We start from the raw sequence: 18,676 nt of genomic DNA on the forward strand, positions 1-18,676 counted from the left end.
AAAAATTTAATTTTGAGTTTATTTATAGTGAAAATTACCATTACTCCATTATATTTTATGGCTAATGTATTAATTTAAAAATTAATGATGCATTGCAATAATTAAATGCAATATTTTCGATTTTTTTCAAAATCTCCCTTAGCTAGGCCTTATTACCCACCGGTAACTTACTTTCTGAGAGAGCGCCTGGCTATCCGCAGAACTATCAACGAATAAGTTATATTCAGTCGAAAACTCAGAGACTCAGATGTAGCGTAGCAGACTTTCACATCTCTGGCTGCTGATAGAGCAACACTCTACTTTCAAACAAATCGTTGAGAACCTCATGGGCTTGAAAAACTTTTCAGAGGTCGCGTAAGTTCGGCCAAAACATTTCGGCCCACATATTTTTAACTAAAACAATTTAACAAATTATAAATAAATTGCGGCCTACTTTAAATTACTTTATCTTGTGCTTATTGCACAGTTGACACGATTATAGTTGATCAAAAAATATTTTAATATGAAAAAAGAAAATTTATAAAAAAATAAGTAAGTAATTTTTATTAATAAAAAAATTTGCAATTTGATTAAAAGAAATTTTATTAAAAATTTAATTTGTTTTTTTTTTTTTAGGTATTTATTTTAAATTCAATTTAAAAATGGAATCATTTGAATCAGTGCTTCCTTACGTATTAATTGGCTGCATTTTTTACGCCTTCGGCTTGAAGTGGTGCTGCGAGTACGCAAAATTCTGGATCACCCCAAAGCGCAATGAAGAAAACGACCCATCAAAGTCCAGAAGAGTCGCTCGATACTGTGAAAAACTTTTCTCAGTTCATCCAATCGAAGGAAGTCTCAAATTGATCGCCACCGCGATCGGTCTCGTGGGTACAATGATCGGCGGTCTTCCTGACAACGAAACAGTGTCTCCAAAAGTTGTCCACGCGACAATTTATTTATTCTTCGCATTTTCCGGTCTAGTAGACGTCCTGACGTTTTACTTTCCAAGAAATGTGACCAACAGCTTGGCGCATTTAGCGCTTGCCCAAAGTTTCTTTGTGGAGGGGTTCCTGTTCGTTTGGGCCAGTGGAGCAATGAACACTCCAAATAAAATTCTCGCGGGAGTTGTCTGGATGACTTCGTTCACTGTCTTGCTGGAAATAATCTGGCCAGATTTGAAGATTCTCAGAGGTTTCACTACTATTCTTCATGGAGGATGGATCGCTCACATGGTCAGGACTTATCCTTTAGAAATTTTGTCTCCTGAACGAGTAGCTCTGGCGTTTTCTTGGCACATTGCTACTGCTTTTGCTGTCACGCTTTGCGTGGTTTGTGTCACTCGGGGGTGCATGCCCAAATTACCCGAAGAACCGCCGGAAATTCCTATTTATGATTATTGTCATGAACCTCATCATGATATTTAAATTTTAATTAGTTTAAATAATTTTTCATGACTGATTATTATTATTATTATTATTATTGTAATTTGTAATAATTATTTAATTTTAAAACTTAGACTAATGTTTACAAGTGCCAAAAAAAAAATGTATTCAATTTAGGGGAATTTTTGTAGGAATTAATATTTTTTTTAGTATTGTGCCTTTGATAATTTTTTTACAGACAAGACTATTTTTGGAAATTTTATAATACAACACTTTTGGATTGAAAATTTTGTGAAAAATATAAATCAAATAAATTAGTGGAATGATTGGCTTTTTTATTTAAACTATCCCCGAAATTTCCCGCTAAAAAATAAATAAAAATTAAAATGTCGAAATGAGATAATTTGAATAAAGTAAGTAACTCTGAAGAACTTCATCTACTTATTTTGATCAGAAAAATTCTTAGACCGAGAAATTTTTTTTGTCAGACTTTTCAACAGCTATAAAAGCTACTAATTGGCCTTATTCTCCTTATAATTTTTTTAAATTTGAATTTTTTTTTTAATTTTTCTTTTTAATATTCCTTATCATCAATATAATTAATTAATAAATGCAACAAAAAAAATTTTAATTAAAAAAAAATTAATAATTCAATTTATTAATTTATTGAAATTATACTCTAAAAAAATTTTTTTTTACTTTAATAATTTACCATCTGAAATAATATTATTTTTTATAGAAAACATTAAATAAAAATATATTTTTAACATTAAATTAAAATGAAAATAAAAATCCAAAAGTTTATAAAAGTAACAAACATTTTTATTTATCAAAATAGCTTCTTTTTATTGCTAAAAAAAATAATCATTTAATTATTTAAACACTCATCAAATTATAATTTAATAAGAATTCTTATCAGCAATATTTATTTAATAAGTTTGTAACAAACTGAAATTAAATTGCTAAATAATTAAACTGATAATTCTAGAATATTAATTTTTTTTTTTTTTTTACTTATATTACAAATTTTTGATAAACATTACATTATTCTCTATCCCTGAGCCGAAATATTTTTTATCTACACTTTATACGCAAATCAACCTTTCAAAATCGGTGTATTGAGTTTCTCAGGCTCAAACGGGACTAGATGAACAGCTCCAGGAAGCAGCATAGGAGTGACCATCTCCCTGAACTCATACGGCAGAAAGTCATAGCAAAAATCATAAAAATCCTTCCTCGTAATAATAATTCCCAACCGTGCCATTTTCTTCATCAGCTCTTCCAGCACAAATTTATAATCCTCGTACTTTTTCTTCTTCGTGATAACTTCAACAGCCTTAGCGAGGTCAGTGACAAACTTTTCCGACTTGATTCGCGTCTGGAGATCATATTTAGCTTCCATTTTTTTCCACAAAAATTTATACAGCCTATCAGTGGCCCAGTGTTTTGGCCGTGGCAATCTCGGCTTCCTATAAACTACCCCATTAACAATATACGCCTTATTAACCTCTTTAGCCTTAACATTCTTCTTGCCCAAGCTGATACCAACTTTCTTCTTCACCGGCATCAACTTTACCGGCTTAGCAGCCATTTCTTCCTTTATTTGCTTAGCAAAAGACTCATCCCGCCGCTTCTTTATTTCTTTCATCTTAGCATCCACTTCTTTCAGCAGATCCGAAGACGCCAGCGGCTTGGTACTGATATGCAAAGACGGTCTTGCAGTGGTGTTGCTAAAAAAGCTCAAGATAGACCTTTGGTTACTCTGAAGCTGCTTAGATCCTCGTGACTTGTTAGATTCTACAGCTTTATTCACTGTCCTTATACTTGACGTACTAGGTCTAGCTTCTTCAATAGCCTCGTTAACTTCGCCTAAATTATCATTGTCGGAGTCACTTTCACGGAAGGGTAAGTCACTTGGTGTCGGATTTATTTCTCTTGGTTTACTTTTATTTTGTAAACTAGACAGCTTGGAAGTATTTCTGACATACTTATCCAACTCTTCATCAATTTCATCACTGTCAAGCTCATCAGAACTTTTATCTTTGTTAAAATAACGCGTTGAAGAATGTTTCGGTGAACCTAATTTAGATTTACGTTTAGAAATTGATTTATTTTTTTCTTGGTCTATTTTTTCAATTCTACTTATTTCTTTTTCTTGACTTTGAGGAGTTTTTTCAAGTATTTCTTCTTCATCCTCTTTATTATCCACTTCTGGGTTTATTTCTTCTTCAGCTTGCTGGTTTTCTACTTCTGGATTTATTTCTTCATCACCTTCCCCTTCTACTTGATTTTCTACTTCCAAACTCATTTCTTCTTCTTCTTCTTCTTCTTCTTGATTTTCTACTGGACTTATTTCTTCACCATCTTCCTGACTAACTTCCTCGCCACCTTCTTCATTCTCAACTTCCTGACTTTCCTCATCATCTTCCTGACTAACTTCCTCATCGCCCTCTTGATCATCAGCATCTTTACTTCCTTCTCCAGCGTCCAAATTCCCAGCAATTGAACCCACTTCTCCGCCCCTAATACTATCTCCAATTTCCTGACTCTCTACTACTCCATCAAAATTTTTTTGACTATGATCTTTCCCTCCCAGCCTCTCAGTAGCTTCACCAACCTCCGTAACCTTTTCATTCACCTCCTCCTCCTCCTCCTCCTCCTCCTCTTCCTCCTCATCCTCAGAATCTCCAAAAATTCTTCTCTGAACCTTCTTGCCCTCCTCGACAATAACTCTCGACCGCTCCGCAAACTCACCATCGTCACTCAAAACTTCCGTAAAAACCCTCCCAGACCTGGTCTTCCTCTGGGAACCCGTCAAACTCTTCTCCAAACCGACTCCAACCTTCCCCTCTTCATTTATCCTAGACCTCGGCCTTTTAGCCTTACCAAACGATTTACCCCCCAAGCTTTTCTCAGGAGTTCCCTTCTCCAATCTCTCCAAAACTCGCCCAGACCTCGTCTTCCTCATAGATCCACTCAGACTTTTATCAGTTTCAATTACCGAGGTCAAATTATCAACCTCAGAAATTCTAGAATGGGATTTCTTCCCCACACTCTTCTTCTTAAGCTCCACCTGAACTTGAGAACTATTTATAATTAAATCACCTTCACTCTGCCTAGTTCTGCGTCTGTCAGTCCTTGAATAGTCAAGCCTCAAAATCTCTTTCTCCTCCTGACTAGCAATAATCGCATCAGAAGTTTTTCTATTCTTGCTACCACTTTTCTTTGGGCTCTTTCGTGTCTGAGAAACATTAACATCCTCCTCTAAATTATTAAGACTCTTCCGGTTTTCTTTATCACCTACCTCTTCATCTCCATCTTCATCAAAGTCATCAGCTCTAAATCCTGAAGTCTCTTCAACAGTACCTTCTTCAAGAGTTTTCTGATTTTGACTTGGATCCACAATTTGATCTTCTGTTTGATTTTCCTCAGCTTCCATCGGCGCCTCACTAACTTCTTCTTCAATAGGCTCGTAATCCTGACTATTAGTCTCATAATCCGAAGGAATATTTTCTATTGACTTGAAAGTTTCGCTGATACTAGTCGTCGAAGATTTATTCTCCGAAATATCTGAATGTACTGACGATGCGCGAGTTTTTAATGATTTTTTGACTTTGCTCTGTTTATCGGAATGTTCACCAGCAGAGTCACGGAGTACAAAATTATTACTGCCTCTTGAATTAGACTTAGACCCTCCTGAAGTCGAAGATTTATAGTCATTTTCATTCGGATCTTCAATTTCTGGTCTTAAATTTTCCTCTCTCCTAGATTCTGACTGTATTGATCTTCCGGATTGATCGGGACTCTTTTGAATCCGACTAGCATCTTTTTCAGAACTAGTTTCGCTGATGATACTGGCAAAAGGATCTCCAGATTGGACTGCATGTTGTCTAAAGCGCGGACGTTGTTGAGACGCTAGATCAAGGTCACTGTCGCTCTCCACAGTTCCATCTCCGTTTTTGCTCCTCGTCAAGCTTTGTTGACTTAGATTGCTCTTGTTCTGAGAACTGTACCGAGGTGAGTTAGAAAAAGTAGTACGAGGCTTGACGAAGGTTCTCCGGTCGTCGGGAGGCTGCGAAGGTCCAACTGCTGATACGTCGGCTTCGTCGAGTACCTTTTCATAGAGAGAAACTCGGGAAACACTGGAACTAGCTCGGCGAGGTTTCTTGAATATAGTTCTCTTGGTTCGCGGCTCGTGCTCGCTTTCTGATGACTGGAATCCTGAACGGTGACCCCGGTCTATCATTTCGCTTTGAGAAAAAGACTGCCGGGGATCTTGGACGTGCCGGTCGGATGGGCGGACTGGCTCAGATTCCACTGCTGGCTCTGAGTCGTTCAGGGCTTGGGAAAAAACGTCTCCGGTGCTTTTGCGGGTTTTTGATGCTAGGAACTTTCTTCGCTTTGGTGGAGGTATTGTTGATGACTCTGATGTCAATGTTTCATTTATAGTATTAGCTAAAAAAAAAAATAAATTAATGTAAAAATTTAAGATTTTTTTTTTTTTTTTTTTTTGAATCAAAAAAGGATGAATAAAATTTTATAAATTTTTATTTATTGGAAAAATTAATTTAAAATATTTTTTGACACATTAAAAATTTCAATGAGGTAATTCTTAAATTTTTTATAAAATTAATAATTAAATAAAATATAAAATAACAAAAAAATGAATTTTTTGCAAATCTGAATTAAAATAAAATTTTATTATGAAAATTGAAATTAGAAAAAAAAATTTTTAAATTAATAATGATCCATAAATTATATTTACCAATTGATTTTGCCAAATAATCAAATATACGTACATTTTCTAACAGATTTTCTAGGATTAGGTCCACTCCTTCTCCGTGGCAACATATTTGGGTCAGTATCATCCAACCGCTCCCAAAACGGTTCATCATCACCCAAAGCTTCAATGACATCCGAGTCTGGATTTAAAAAGGACTTTGAATACCTAGAGGAAGACATAGATCCTCTGTAGTACTTTGATATATTTGATTCATCAGGGATACGTTTCATCCATAGTTCATCATCTAAAAATTGTCAATAAAAAATTACTGTCAAATGTAAATAATAAAATTAAATATAAATACCGTCATCGTAAACATTTGTGTCGTCATTGAGAACACCAGAAGTATTCATTGATCCTCGTGAGCGACGACGATTCAAGCTTCTTCTTCTTGCCATGATTATTTATTTTTGGAGTATAATTAATTATTTAAATTAAACCAAAGATTTTTTTTTACTCGACAATCTAACCTCAAAGTTTTGAGTTTGATGCTCATTTGTGCACAAATAATTAGTTAGAAATTTTGCGGCTGGGTGATTACAAATTGTGAGCACAAAAAGTAAGTCACTTATTAATTATTAATTTTTTTTTTTTAATATTTGTGAAGATAATTAAATAAATAATGGTGATGACGGTTATCTAATGACCGTCGTGATCATAACAAACATTCCCCGCGTAAAATAGCAGCGTCAACTAAAAACTGACATACCATCTGATGAAATAATAGAATGCGAATAAATTCAATTTGAATTTAAATTGCGCGCGAAGCGCGCCTTAATTTTTTAGCGAATAAGGAATCGGGGAATAATACTGAAGTTAGCGGTCAGCTGTCAATTTTAAAAATTTTTTTAACAAATTAATTACAATAAAAAATGCTTCTAAAAATTTTCACTTGTAATTTTTATTAATTTTCATTATTTAAATTTAGAGAATTATAATTTAAAATAAAAATTTCTGGCTAGCATCAGGACGATTAACAACTTAAATAACTAAAAAAAATTTTTTAAATTGACAGCTTACCCCTAACTTCAGTATTATGTATTACCGTTACCACAAGAGTCAAATCCCAAAACCTAACCTTATTTGACTAACGTAGTAGATTTTCTTATACTAAATCGCGTCGGAGAAAGAAAGACGGGTATAAATTTTGAATGTTTTTTATTAACAAATATTCTGATTGTTATTAAATATGTTCTAAGTGTTATTTTCTCGCGTTGTTTTAATTTTTATATTAATCTGAACGTCCAGTTTTATGAAATTAGATAGAGTCTGTGATTTTCCGTAAAGATCAATGGTAAAGGCAAAAATGTGTAAGTATTAATAAGTTTTCCTAATTTTTTAATTATAAAAAAATTAACAGTTAATTTATTCAATAATAAATATTATTTTTTGTTGTAGATTAAAGACATCTTGGTGAGTCATAATATATTTTATCAAAAAAAATTTTCATGATATGTTTAAAAAAATTTACATGCAGGTTTTTATAAAATTTTTTCTTGTCTATTTTTTTAATAATTATTTTTCTCGAATAATTTATTTATTAAAAAAAATTAAAAAAATTGTCAAGTGACAATTAAATGTCAAACAGCTGACGGCTAACTTCAGTGTTATAATATTTTAAATATTTTAACAATTCTTTCCTCGTCACTTGGCGCCATCATGACATATGACAGCGAGTATGCTGCTGTAAATTTCCTACATCTGCCAACTCCCATGCGATACCCACAGAGCAAGATGTATGTAGCGAACAAAAACATTAAAACAAACCCTAAAATTCGCAGTAATAAAAAAGAACGGCCAAGCCCCTTTGAAAGTGTTTTAAAACCTCCTCTATTTTATATTTTACAATCGTAATGTGTCATCTTTCACATGTTTACAAATAATATTTATTTGTATAAATAATAACCGCTAAGTGATAAAGTTTACTTTTAATTATTACCTACAATAATATATCCGAATCTTCCTGTAAACATGGTAAGTATTTAAAAGAAAATATATTGAGAATATAGGTTAGAAATTAAAGTGCTAGTTTATCTTATCACATTTCCTTTATATTAAATATTATGATTATTTACTAAAATTGCGATGGTGAAATAATATTAATTTTTTATTTTTTATTTTAGTCTGGCACATTAAAACCGTATTTAACAGCTGTGAGGCGTACGCTTACAGCGGCGATGTGTATGGAGAACTTTCAGTCACAAATTGTTGAAAAACACAATAAACCTGAAATAGAAGTCGGTATGAGTAAAGAATTATTGTTGACTCCAGTTATTGTAAGTAGGAATGATAAGGAAAAAGTTTTAATTGAATCGAGTATTAATAGTATGAGGATAAGTATAGCTGTTAAACAAGTTGATGAAATGGAGAGAATTTTGTGTCATAAGTTCACAAGATTCATGATGATGAGAGCTGAGAATTTTATGATTCTCAGGAGAGTACCTGTCAAAGTAAGTTTTTTCATTTTTTATTAATAATTTTATTTATTTATTTATTTATTTATTGCTTAATTTTTTTTTTCTTCTAGGGATATGATATAAGTTTTCTTATTACAAATATTCATGTTGAACAAATGTATAAGCACAAAATAATAGATTTTGTTATACATTTTATGGAGGAAATCGACAGAGAAATAAGTGAAATGAAATTATTTATGAATGCAAGAGCTCGTATTTGTGCTGAGGAGTTTTTAAAAAGGGTAAACATTTTTTTAATAATTTTATTCAATTTTAAAATTATTAAAATAGAATTTTAGGTGTCAAAAAATTTTTGAATATTTTATTTTGACAAAATATTTTAATTAAAATTTTTAGTATATTAATTTAAAATACATAATTTCTCTGTTAAAAATTTTTTGTCTACAAATCTGTCAGTATAATTTAAATTATTCTTATGAAAAAATTAAATTTATTGATAAACTAATAATTGATTATTAAAATTTGAGAGCTTGAAAATTTTTTCAGATCAAAATAAATATAAATTAATTTTTTATCATTATAATTATTTAATAATTTTAATTTAATTAATTAATGAAAAAAATTATTTAATTATCTATATTATTACGAAAATGAGAAAAATTTTATTTATTTATAGTTCACAGATCATGGCAGTCATATAGTGACTGGAAGATTGTTAGTAAAATTTATTTTGTTACAATTTATTCTAAAATATGAGAAATTACATATTTTAAAAATTTCTGAAAAAAAAATTTATTTTTTATGATTGTTAATATAATAATTTATTAAAAATAATTATTCAATCTAATAATAAATTTTATTTATTACAGTTTTAATAAGCAAAGAAAAAAAACGATTTAAAATCGTTAGCGATAGTTCTGCAGTGGAGAGAAAAAAATCAACGACAGAGGATGTTTCGACTAATTAATTTTTTTTATTATTTTTAATTCTGTACTACGACCAATAAGAAAATAAATAAAAGGATAATCAGGGCAATTTGTAGATTAGTTACTAAAAAACTAAACATTAATCATTTTTCATAAATGCTCCAAAGTCTATCGCTCACATTGTGCAATTTAAATACACGTACAGACTAAAAGTAAAATCATGCATTTCCATTCCGATAAAACACTTTGTTGATAAAATCGTTTTTTATTTTATTATATTTTTAATAAGTACTTCAACACCTCTCATCTTTAAATATAGATATATAAATAATAATTGAATAAGTTTATTGATAAAAGTAAAAGTTAATTTGTAACAACTGCCGAACGGATTAAAACAGCATTTAGATAATAAATGATTGTAAAATACTTGTTATAAAAATAAAATGAAAATAAAACATAGAATTATAAGGTGCTCTTTGGTCTTTATCGATAGGGTGTAATTGCTAATTAAAATAGTGATTACTTCTTCGAACTTCCAGCATTGTAATTTATATTTAATAAATCTCTATTGAGTCAATGAAAATTATTTACCTTTTTTTTTTTTTTTTTTTTTTATTTATTATCACCTAAATCTTTATTATAAGAAATTTGTCACAAAAAAAAAAAAATTATTGTATAGAATTTTATATATTTATACAAATATATTTTTTATATATTTATATAAATAATAATCTTTCTTTTTAACTGATTTTTAATCAAGTGACAAATTAATTAATAAACAATATTTTTTTTTAAATAAAAATTAAATTTAAAAAATAATAAAAATTATTTTGAACAAAAATTAGAAAATTAAATTTTAAGATTTTTCCCTTTTATTTTAAAACTTTTAACCGATTGATGGCGCCAAGTTTTGTAGGAAAATAAAATTTTAAAAATTAAAAATTAAAATTTTAAAATTATTTTGAAAAAAAAAATTTTTTTTTTTTTTTTTTCAACTGACAATTTTTTAATGACAGCTTAAAAATTATACTAAATTTCTCCGTAAATGACGTGAAGTTCCCAAGAATATTCGATTCTAAGTGGTTCTGAGAGCATCAACCGTTGCAGCGAAACTTTCGTATGCGAAACCCGTCGCGAACGTCGCTTGCAGATTGCAAAGACCCCGATGGTCATTTCATTGTCTTAGCATAACACACCAGAAACTACTGACAAGCATACACTACACATATTACCTACACATTAGACTTCGATGATTTCTATTCGTATAGATGAGAATGAGTATAAGTAAGAAAACATTCCACCCACAATTGCAACGCTCTGGGTGACAAGCGTGCTCCTTAAATCGCGTCACGACATCGGTAGTCTTTACTTGCATGTACGCATTCCCTCAAACCGCGGAATCCATCACGTCTGCTATTTTTATTTTTGAAATATATATTTTTTATTTTTATTTTCTTAAACTCGGGACAATACTACGCTAGTACGGGGATATAAGGTCGTCGCGCTTACAGGTAAGACTCAACAACAACAAAAACATGACCACTAACTTTTCAGTAGTTCGTTGTTTTTTAAACGCGAGTATATTATTCGTAATTTTGCCGGATGTACGTAAAAAAATTTATAAAAAAAAATTCCTGCTATTAATAGAAAAATTTATTAACTATTAATTAAGAAATAATTTATTTATTTAATATTTATAAATATTTTTTAACTACGGATAAATGTTTATTAAAAGTTAAAAAATATTTATTAATTTTTTTAGACCATTTTTTTATTTTTAATTTCAATTGATCCATATTTTTATACAAAATTATTAATGTCCTTAATTTAATTAAATTTTTCATAAAAATTATTTATAACGTCAGAAAAAGTGTCTTAATAAAATTTTTATGCTCACTTTTTATTCAATAATCGAAAAATCTATTTTATAAAAATTAAAAAATATTTATTAACTGCTAATAATTAACTGTTAAATGTTAAAAAATTATTCATTAAAAATTACTAAGGCTTATTAAACATTTAACAAATCTCACCAGTGAATCTAATGAAATCTGTACTGTAATAGTGTGTTTCTGACTTAAAACCTGAAACATAAACGTTGGAATTAAACGAGTGGAGAAGAGGGCTTGCAAATTGTTGATATGAGTCTACAACTCTGTGATATCTCCCTAGCAATAATTTTATTTTATTACTTTCAGTCGTACATTATAGCTTCTCGTGCCCGTTCCCGCTTTCGTTCGTATTCACGTGAATCTGTGATAGTATACTGACTCTCTGTGCGGTATCGGTACATATCTCCGCAAATGTGTCCCATACCATTGACTTGAAAAAGTGCTCTTATTCGTACTTACCACACAACTCTGGTAATTTCTTCTGCCATATTCCGCATGAAAAATATACGCTTTCACATATATATACCCCGCTAGTATAGACAGTCCAATAAGACAGAGTATAAATAGTGGATAGGGTAATAGCGAATGCGAACGCGGATGACGAAGGGTTGGGTGGAATTTTGAAGTACCTTTAAAATTTTTTAAATCATTAAAATTATTTTATATTGCGTAGAAGAGATACAGAAAGAAAATTAAAAGTTTTTTTTATTGTTTCATTAAATTTCTAAAGTAGTAAATATTTTATGTTTATGTAACATTAAAAAGGTCGACTTATAGGGTTGTTTTGTTGGTCTGCGGAACTCTATAATTTTTTGTCAGTATATTTATCACTCTCCAAAGCTGGAGAATAATTTCTATTTTCAGTTTTAAAGGTGAAACTAATTTTCTCTTTATTTCGTTTAAAAAAAATTCCAGATTACGAAATTTCGAACTCGAAATCTTAAATCAGGTAGATTTTTTCTAAACTGACCATTCCGAAGTTTCAACTGATTAATTTTTCGTATTTATTGGTCCAATTTTCCATTCAAAAATACTAGACAAGCAAATCTTCCGAAAAAAATCAAAATCTTATGACTTTTTCTAAATTCATCTTCGATTACATCTCCATAGATCCATACCCAGCCAGAAATATCGTTCCTGTTAACATCCCCGTATCTAGTAGTTTAGCAGTTGAATTACAACGTCTGGCAGTATATATCAAGTTAATTTGAAAGCTTTTGATATATAAATTCCAAGCGAGAAGACACCTGCAGTACCACTAGAGCTTTTAAAGCTTTTCTGCCTGCGGATTTTTCTCCCTCCTGAAACTCGAACGATCCTCTTCTCTCCATTCTACTTCTATTCCTATATCGGCCCGAAAGTCAATCCAAAAATACGAGAGTATCTCCACTCGTCTCGCGCAACTTCCGCAACCGAATAGCAAGCAAGTAAGAGCGAGTGAGAAGATTCCAATATTCAAGTTTGTAGTAGTAGTGTATCATGTAAGTGAACCCTGATGGTGGTTAGGTGCCGGATCAGCCAAGAGAGACGTGAAACCCAGCGAGTGATTTAGCAGAGATTGCCGTCCCTCTCAATTCACCAGCACTTCTACTCACACATGTACTCATACTTTAACTCATTCTTATTTAAACTTAAACTCACTCCCACAACACCCTTTAACCATGTTATGTTTCGGTTTGTTATTGTAGTTGTATCATCCGAAGGAGCGTGCGCCTAACTCTTAACTTTCTCCCTCCTTGTCTCGCTCAGAGAAGAATATTAGGAACAGCAAAAGAATTTTAGTACGCCGACGCCGACGCCTAGCGTCGCTGTGATTCGGCGTAGTCTCGTGGATGTTCTCTGTTCTTTCTGTTCCCTCAGAAACTCAGTGCGGAAGGTAGAGGGCGCCTCTGTTCTCGATTACAAACCTTACTACCAGCAGTACCAGCAGCTAGGGACCAGGGATAGGACAAGATTCCCACCGCGAGTCGTGGAATCCGCGACAACAACTCACCATTAACCTTCGAGGAATAGTTGTGTCAGGAGTGTGGTCACCGTTTGGTAGGATGCCTGTTTCTGGGCGCGGTGTTCCACCACCCATCGAAACCCTCCATTTCTCCGACATCAACATCAGCAACAACATCAACAAGAACAAGAACAAGAGCAACCTCGTGGCTGAAAAAAGCAAAGAGCTGCCGAAGAGAAGAAAGCTCAAAAGTTTTAATACTGACCATTATCATTTTTTAAAAGTGATCCAGAGTTATCAGAGAAGCTGGAAGAGGCTGACCCACTTGGTGGTGGGCTTCGCGGCGGTCCACGTGGAATGAACATTTTTATTTACATTTTTTTATTTCAATTCCAAGTTGTGAGTTTTCGGCCAAGATATATTTAGAGTGAAAGTTCATTCGAGGGAGGACACACGAAGTAATTATTTATTAGGCGAGTTACTCATGTTCATCCCGGATACCTTGAGGAGCTGCATGGTGGAACCGGATGTCTCGACTTACCTACAGGCCCCTTCCGTAGGACAGGTGGTTATTGTTTTTTAATTGTTTAATGTTTTTTTTATTTTTTTTTTTTATTTTAGATTGTTAAGAATAAATTTTGTAGAACTTGTGTAGAAATTCTGAATTTAGTTTTAGTAGAGACTTATTAGGAGTTAATTGACGGAATTTAGGGCCGTAGTAGTATTAGTCCTCGTTCTGCTAAATCGATCTCACAGCTTTTGTTTTAGATGGTATATCTTGTATCTGTAGTTAATGTATTACTTACGTTGACGCCTTTTAAGCCAAACCGGCCCGAGCGGGGTGGAAAGCCAGAACACGTGGTCTCGTGGGAGAGATCGCGTGCCGCGGATTTGAGCACGCAAACTACTGAGAGTAATATTATTGTCTTATAGTCAATTCGCTTTATTATCACCACTCGTTACTGGGTTATCATTTTTCAGCTTTTTTATAAATTTTTTTAATAAAATTTTATTTAATATCAAAACTTAGACTCCTAGAAAAATTAACTTGAATCAAGAGAAAAAATTCTTGAATTAAGTAAAATTTACTTAAACCAAGAAAAATTTCTTAATTTAAGAATTTTTCTATTCAAATCAAGAAAATGAAATTTTTTTAAATTATTTACTTGATTCGAGTAAATTTTTTTTTGGTAAAAAAAATTTTTAAACCATAAAATAAATAAAAGCAATATTAAATTAAAGATAAATTTGTCTTTAATTTTTTATAAAAATTTTGAAATTGCATTAAATTTATAAATCTACTTTATTTTTTATACTTTAAAATGTTTTCATTCAACAAAATTTACAATTTAATTTCAAAAATATTTTTTAATCATAAAATAACTAAATTTTATTAAAAAATATTATCAACCCTCAATTTATATATTTTTTATCTTCAAATTCCACTTACTAAAAAAAAAGTAGTCCTAAAGGACTTCAATTAATACTTTTTAATTTCTAAGTAAATTTATTTAACTAAAACAAACAAAAAACAACTTTTGTTAAATTCAGAAAATTGTATTTTAAAAAATATTCAAACTTGGAAGCTTTAAAAAGAAAACTAACTAAATGTTCTGCAACTTCTCTAAATTTCCTTAACTCGAACCGCACGACCAAAGAAATAATCCTCAAATAAAGGGTATTTAGCAAAGTCGGTAGGAAAGAGGTGTCGAAAAGTCTAGAGGTTAATGAGGTGTTGCGAGGGTAGAAGAAGCCGGCTCATTGGGTGATTAGGGTTCTGCGAGTAATAGCAGCATATATGTTTGCATAATAACCCGTAAACATTAACTGTCCTCGAAGCGCATACAAGTCTAATCATAACTTGAAAGCCTTAAATAACCCTCGCAATTACAGGCCGATTGTTTATCTCTTTCTGGGAAAGTGTCTATGCGGTGTATGTCCCAGACGGAGAGGAGTTTGGCTATCGATCGTAGTCGGCAGCAGCCGCGTGGTCGCCGTTTCCTCCTCTTCCTTCTTCTTCTTCTTCTTCTTCTTCTTCTTCTTCATCTTCTTCTTCTTCTTCTTGATCTTCATCTCCTCCTCTTTGGCCACGTAGCAATGCTACGGTCTGACGCTTCGGCAGAGAAATATCTTTTTTCAACCCTTCCCTTCGCCTCATGCTTTTCCACACACTCACACTCTCGTAACCCTTGACCACGTGACTGGAATGAGCGCGAATGAGAATTAGAACCGGAAGAAAGTCTGTTATAAGTAAAATAAAGCAAATCTTCTTTTTGTTCTTATTGTATTCCAATCGGAATAAAAATGATCTTTTTCTTCCGCTCTTTTAATACTTTATCCCACTTATTCTAAAAAGTTATTCTCAACAGAGCACAGCGTTAGTCTTGCATCAGTGTTAGTCTAAGTAACGAGTAGTGGGGAGGTTGTATGTCGTCGTGATCGTGGTCGTCGTCGAGTAAGATGGTTCGAGGGCAAATCTAGCAAGCTAGGACATGTACTATTAATAAACCGCGTATTTGGGGGTGCCGTACCTGGCCGCGAGTTCCCGTCTCGCTTTCCGTAATTCTCGGTGTGTGCGCGGTCTCTCTCGCCCGACGAAGATCGTCCGGACGGCAAACCGCGCGTCCACCGGCGTCTCAGTGTCGCCGCGACGAGCGACGTCGTCTACAGCTCTCTGCTGCCACTCGCTCTAAGCTATATCTTCTTATTCTTATTCTTCTTCTCTTTCTTCTTCTTCTTCTTGTTCTTCTTCTCAGTCTCAGCCTTATTATTATTCTCGCTCCTCTTCGTCTTCTTTCATTTTCCCGACACAACTAAACGCCGTTACTCTTATCTGGCTTACCAGTGGCTCAAGTACTGTAGTGCGGAATACACATACTCTGTAATATAAGATAGAAGCAGTTTCTCCTTCTCACTGTCCTTATTTTTATATATTTATATATAGAGAGTGTCTTTATCTCGCTCCAGTTTGGTGGACGTCCTCATGAATCTTCTCTGTCGTGTTTTAGTCATCTCGCCGACGGACCATACCAACGTACTACCCCCCGGTGGTTCGCGTTTTACCCCAAAGTCCTTCGTCATATTTTCTTATCGCTCTTTTAACTTTTATTTCAATAGTTGTAACCTTTTTTAACGTTGCTTCCGTTTCTTATAGGAAGAAATAAAAATATAAAAATAAAATAAGAAGAAATAGAAATATTTTTCGATGGTTTTTTTTTTTTTTTTTTTTTTTTTTTTTTTAAGTGAGTGACAGTTATCGGGACAGTGGCAGTAATAGAGTGGAGATTTTTAATGTTTGTGTGTGTCAGTGATTTTATTTTAAATTATTTTATTTAAGACAGTGAGACGTGATTATATTTACGGAAAATATTTTTAGTGTAGATTTTTTTAAAAATTTAAAAATTTAATAAAAGGCGGGAACGCAGAGCAGATGAGGCCACGATCAACCTGCGTCCAGGAGGTGGAGGAGTACCGGTGTGACCTGCGTTACGGTTATTTCGGGAATCCGTGTTTCTGACAACCAGACGAACAGAGAAACAGACGCTCGGTTGTGTGCCACAGCGGCCCAAGTCCTTGCGAATACTCGATGGTTTGTTTTTTTTTTTTTTTTTATTATTATTATTTTATATTCTGGTTTTTTTATAATTTTATCGCCCAAGTTTTATGATGGATGAATATGATTAATAATAACCACCAAAGTCAGTTTTTATTGTTATGGTTTGCAACTGATAAAATGAAAAACTTTTGGCTATTTTTTTAAATTAAGACACTTTATTTTAATTAATAAAAAAAATTTTTTTTTGATGACGAAATTTTTTTTATTTTGCAAAATTATTATTATTATTATTTTCAATACTTAAAATATATATATATATATATATATATATATATATATATATATATATATATATATATATATATATATATATATATATATATATATCAAAAACATCAAAAAAAGGTAAAATAGAAATTTTATCCAAAAACATAAGAGCCAAAATTTTTTCCGCACCGTAAAAACCAGCAGAATCAAAAAATCTTAATTTTTTACCCAGATATGGCCAAAAAAATTATTAACATAATTTTAATAAATTATTTAAACTCATAAAAAAATTTTACAATATTAATTATTTAAAAATTTCTATAATTTAATTGTCAATTAAAAATAATAAATTTGTTTCGTAATTTTCTTAATAAGAAAAAAATTAATAATTAAAAATATTAATTGAAAAATTTTCTTAAAATTAAATATATCAACACTGATTAAAACCGCGAATCAGAAATTAGTTAATTAAGTCAGTTTAATAATTAGCGAGTGTAACCACAGTAACCAAACCACTGACACGTCTGACCTCGTCGTCTTTCCCTACAAGGTATTGTCCAGTGTCTGACCAACTAAGACCGCAACTACTGACAAGCATTGTAACTTGACATGTTTGATAGATTTTTAATTTTTTAATTTTGTTCCGTCTATTTTATAAGTTAATTAAAAATTTGAAGATTAATAAAAATAATTATTAATGATCCTATTATTTACAAAAATGTTTCAGGATGAATTCCATCCGTTCATTGAGGCCCTCTTACCATTCGTGAAATCATTCTCGTACACGTGGTTCAATCTACAAGCAGCCAAAAGACGTTACTACAAGAAACACGAGAAACGAATGAGTCTTGAAGAGGAGCGTCAGTGCAAAGAAGAACTTCAAGTGAGTTATTTATTTTTTTATTTGTTTGTTTATTTATTAATTGGGTCAGACTTTAAACAGTCGGGCTGAAAATTTAAATGCTAGTTAAATATTTGTATCGGAAATAATTAGATTCAAATTATCGTTGTAAGTTATGAGTTATAAGGCAGTGTTTATTAATATTATTATTTTTATGGTTATTTTTGACCAAGTGTTTCTTCACCTTGGTTGATTTATTTTCGACCGACCTATTGGTCAACTCCGAGCGACTAACCTTGGAAAATGGTAATCGGTCGTAAGAGCTTCAGATAAACGTCAGAATTCAATTTTTTCTTTTTATTTATAAAGTTTTATTAGATTATCTTCGGAGGATACTTAAAGACGGAAAATTTTTGTTAAACATACATTAGGCTGCATTTATATAAAATAAAAAAAAATTGAATTATTTTTTTTATGGAGAATAATTTTTATTAATTATGAAAAATTCTTGACAGTAATTAAAAAAATTCTTGCTATTTTTTTATAGCCAATTTTTCTAAATTTAAAGTCTTTAAAATTAGTTAGACAATTTTATATTTAATTTTGATAAAAAAAAATTTTTTTTTTCATAATTTCTAAATTTAATTTAAGTTTTTTTTAAGTAAAAATTACTAAAATATATTTA

General features: G+C 31.6%; 4 protein-coding genes across 10 annotated transcripts in view; 3 read left to right on the forward strand and 1 right to left on the reverse strand.

Annotated features, from left to right (window-relative positions):
- The first annotated feature begins 344 nt into the window (after positions 1–344).
- Positions 345–1,957, forward strand: LOC141535886 (transmembrane protein 45B). Its single transcript, XM_074256049.1, has 2 exons — positions 345–531; positions 616–1,957. The coding sequence occupies exon 2, from the start codon at positions 642–644 to the stop codon at positions 1,404–1,406; it is 765 nt and encodes a 254-aa protein (XP_074112150.1). The 5' UTR covers positions 345–531; positions 616–641; the 3' UTR covers positions 1,407–1,957.
- A 226-nt stretch (positions 1,958–2,183) lies between these two features.
- On the reverse strand, positions 2,184–6,813 carry LOC141536025 (uncharacterized). Its single transcript, XM_074256230.1, has 3 exons — positions 6,452–6,813; positions 6,164–6,391; positions 2,184–5,819 (listed from the first exon to the last, which is right to left on the reverse strand). The coding sequence occupies exons 1-3, from the start codon at positions 6,543–6,545 to the stop codon at positions 2,461–2,463; spliced, it is 3,681 nt and encodes a 1,226-aa protein (XP_074112331.1). The 5' UTR covers positions 6,546–6,813; the 3' UTR covers positions 2,184–2,460.
- A 1,104-nt stretch (positions 6,814–7,917) lies between these two features.
- Positions 7,918–10,076, forward strand: Arpc4 (Actin-related protein 2/3 complex, subunit 4). Its single transcript, XM_074255867.1, has 4 exons — positions 7,918–8,121; positions 8,271–8,597; positions 8,675–8,845; positions 9,434–10,076. The coding sequence occupies exons 1-4, from the start codon at positions 8,119–8,121 to the stop codon at positions 9,437–9,439; spliced, it is 507 nt and encodes a 168-aa protein (XP_074111968.1). The 5' UTR covers positions 7,918–8,118; the 3' UTR covers positions 9,440–10,076.
- Positions 10,077–13,272: 3,196 nt separating this feature from the next.
- Nfi (Nuclear factor I) overlaps positions 13,273–18,676 on the forward strand; it is a 42,516-nt gene continuing 37,112 nt past the window's right edge. The window contains exons 1-2 of one of the 7 annotated variants that reach the window (XM_074256276.1): positions 13,273–13,892; positions 17,878–18,033. In XM_074256276.1, the coding sequence (XP_074112377.1) occupies positions 13,812–13,892; positions 17,878–18,033 (237 nt within the window). In that variant the 5' untranslated portion in view covers positions 13,273–13,811. Of the gene's footprint in view, positions 13,893–16,597; positions 16,917–17,877; positions 18,034–18,676 lie in introns of those variants that run through there. The other 6 variants (XM_074256275.1, XM_074256273.1, XM_074256272.1 and 3 more) reach the window with 6 other exon arrangements.

This window comes from Cotesia typhae, unplaced genomic scaffold, assembly GCF_013202065.1.
Source record: "Cotesia typhae breed Kobodo isofemale line unplaced genomic scaffold, CoteBio_Ctyphae scaffold_152, whole genome shotgun sequence".
Lineage (NCBI taxonomy): Eukaryota > Metazoa > Arthropoda > Insecta > Hymenoptera > Braconidae > Cotesia > Cotesia typhae.

What these genes read in the sequence shown, in the direction of transcription:
- LOC141535886 (XM_074256049.1), top strand. Translation starts at nt 642, where the DNA reads ATGGAATCATTTGAATCAGTGCTTCCTTACGTATTAATTGGCTGCATT.
- LOC141536025 (XM_074256230.1), bottom strand. Translation starts at nt 6,545, where the DNA reads ATGGCAAGAAGAAGAAGCTTGAATCGTCGTCGCTCACGAGGATCAATG. An exon ending in CACAAATGTTTACGATGACG is followed by an intron (nt 6,392 to 6,451) that starts GTATTTATATTT and finishes GACAATTTTTAG; the next exon opens with ATGATGAACTATGGATGAAA. An exon ending in TAGAAAATCTGTTAGAAAAT is followed by an intron (nt 5,820 to 6,163) that starts GTACGTATATTT and finishes TTTTTTTTTTAG; the next exon opens with CTAATACTATAAATGAAACA.
- Arpc4 (XM_074255867.1), top strand. An exon ending in TCAGGAGAGTACCTGTCAAA is followed by an intron (nt 8,598 to 8,674) that starts GTAAGTTTTTTC and finishes TTTTTCTTCTAG; the next exon opens with GGATATGATATAAGTTTTCT.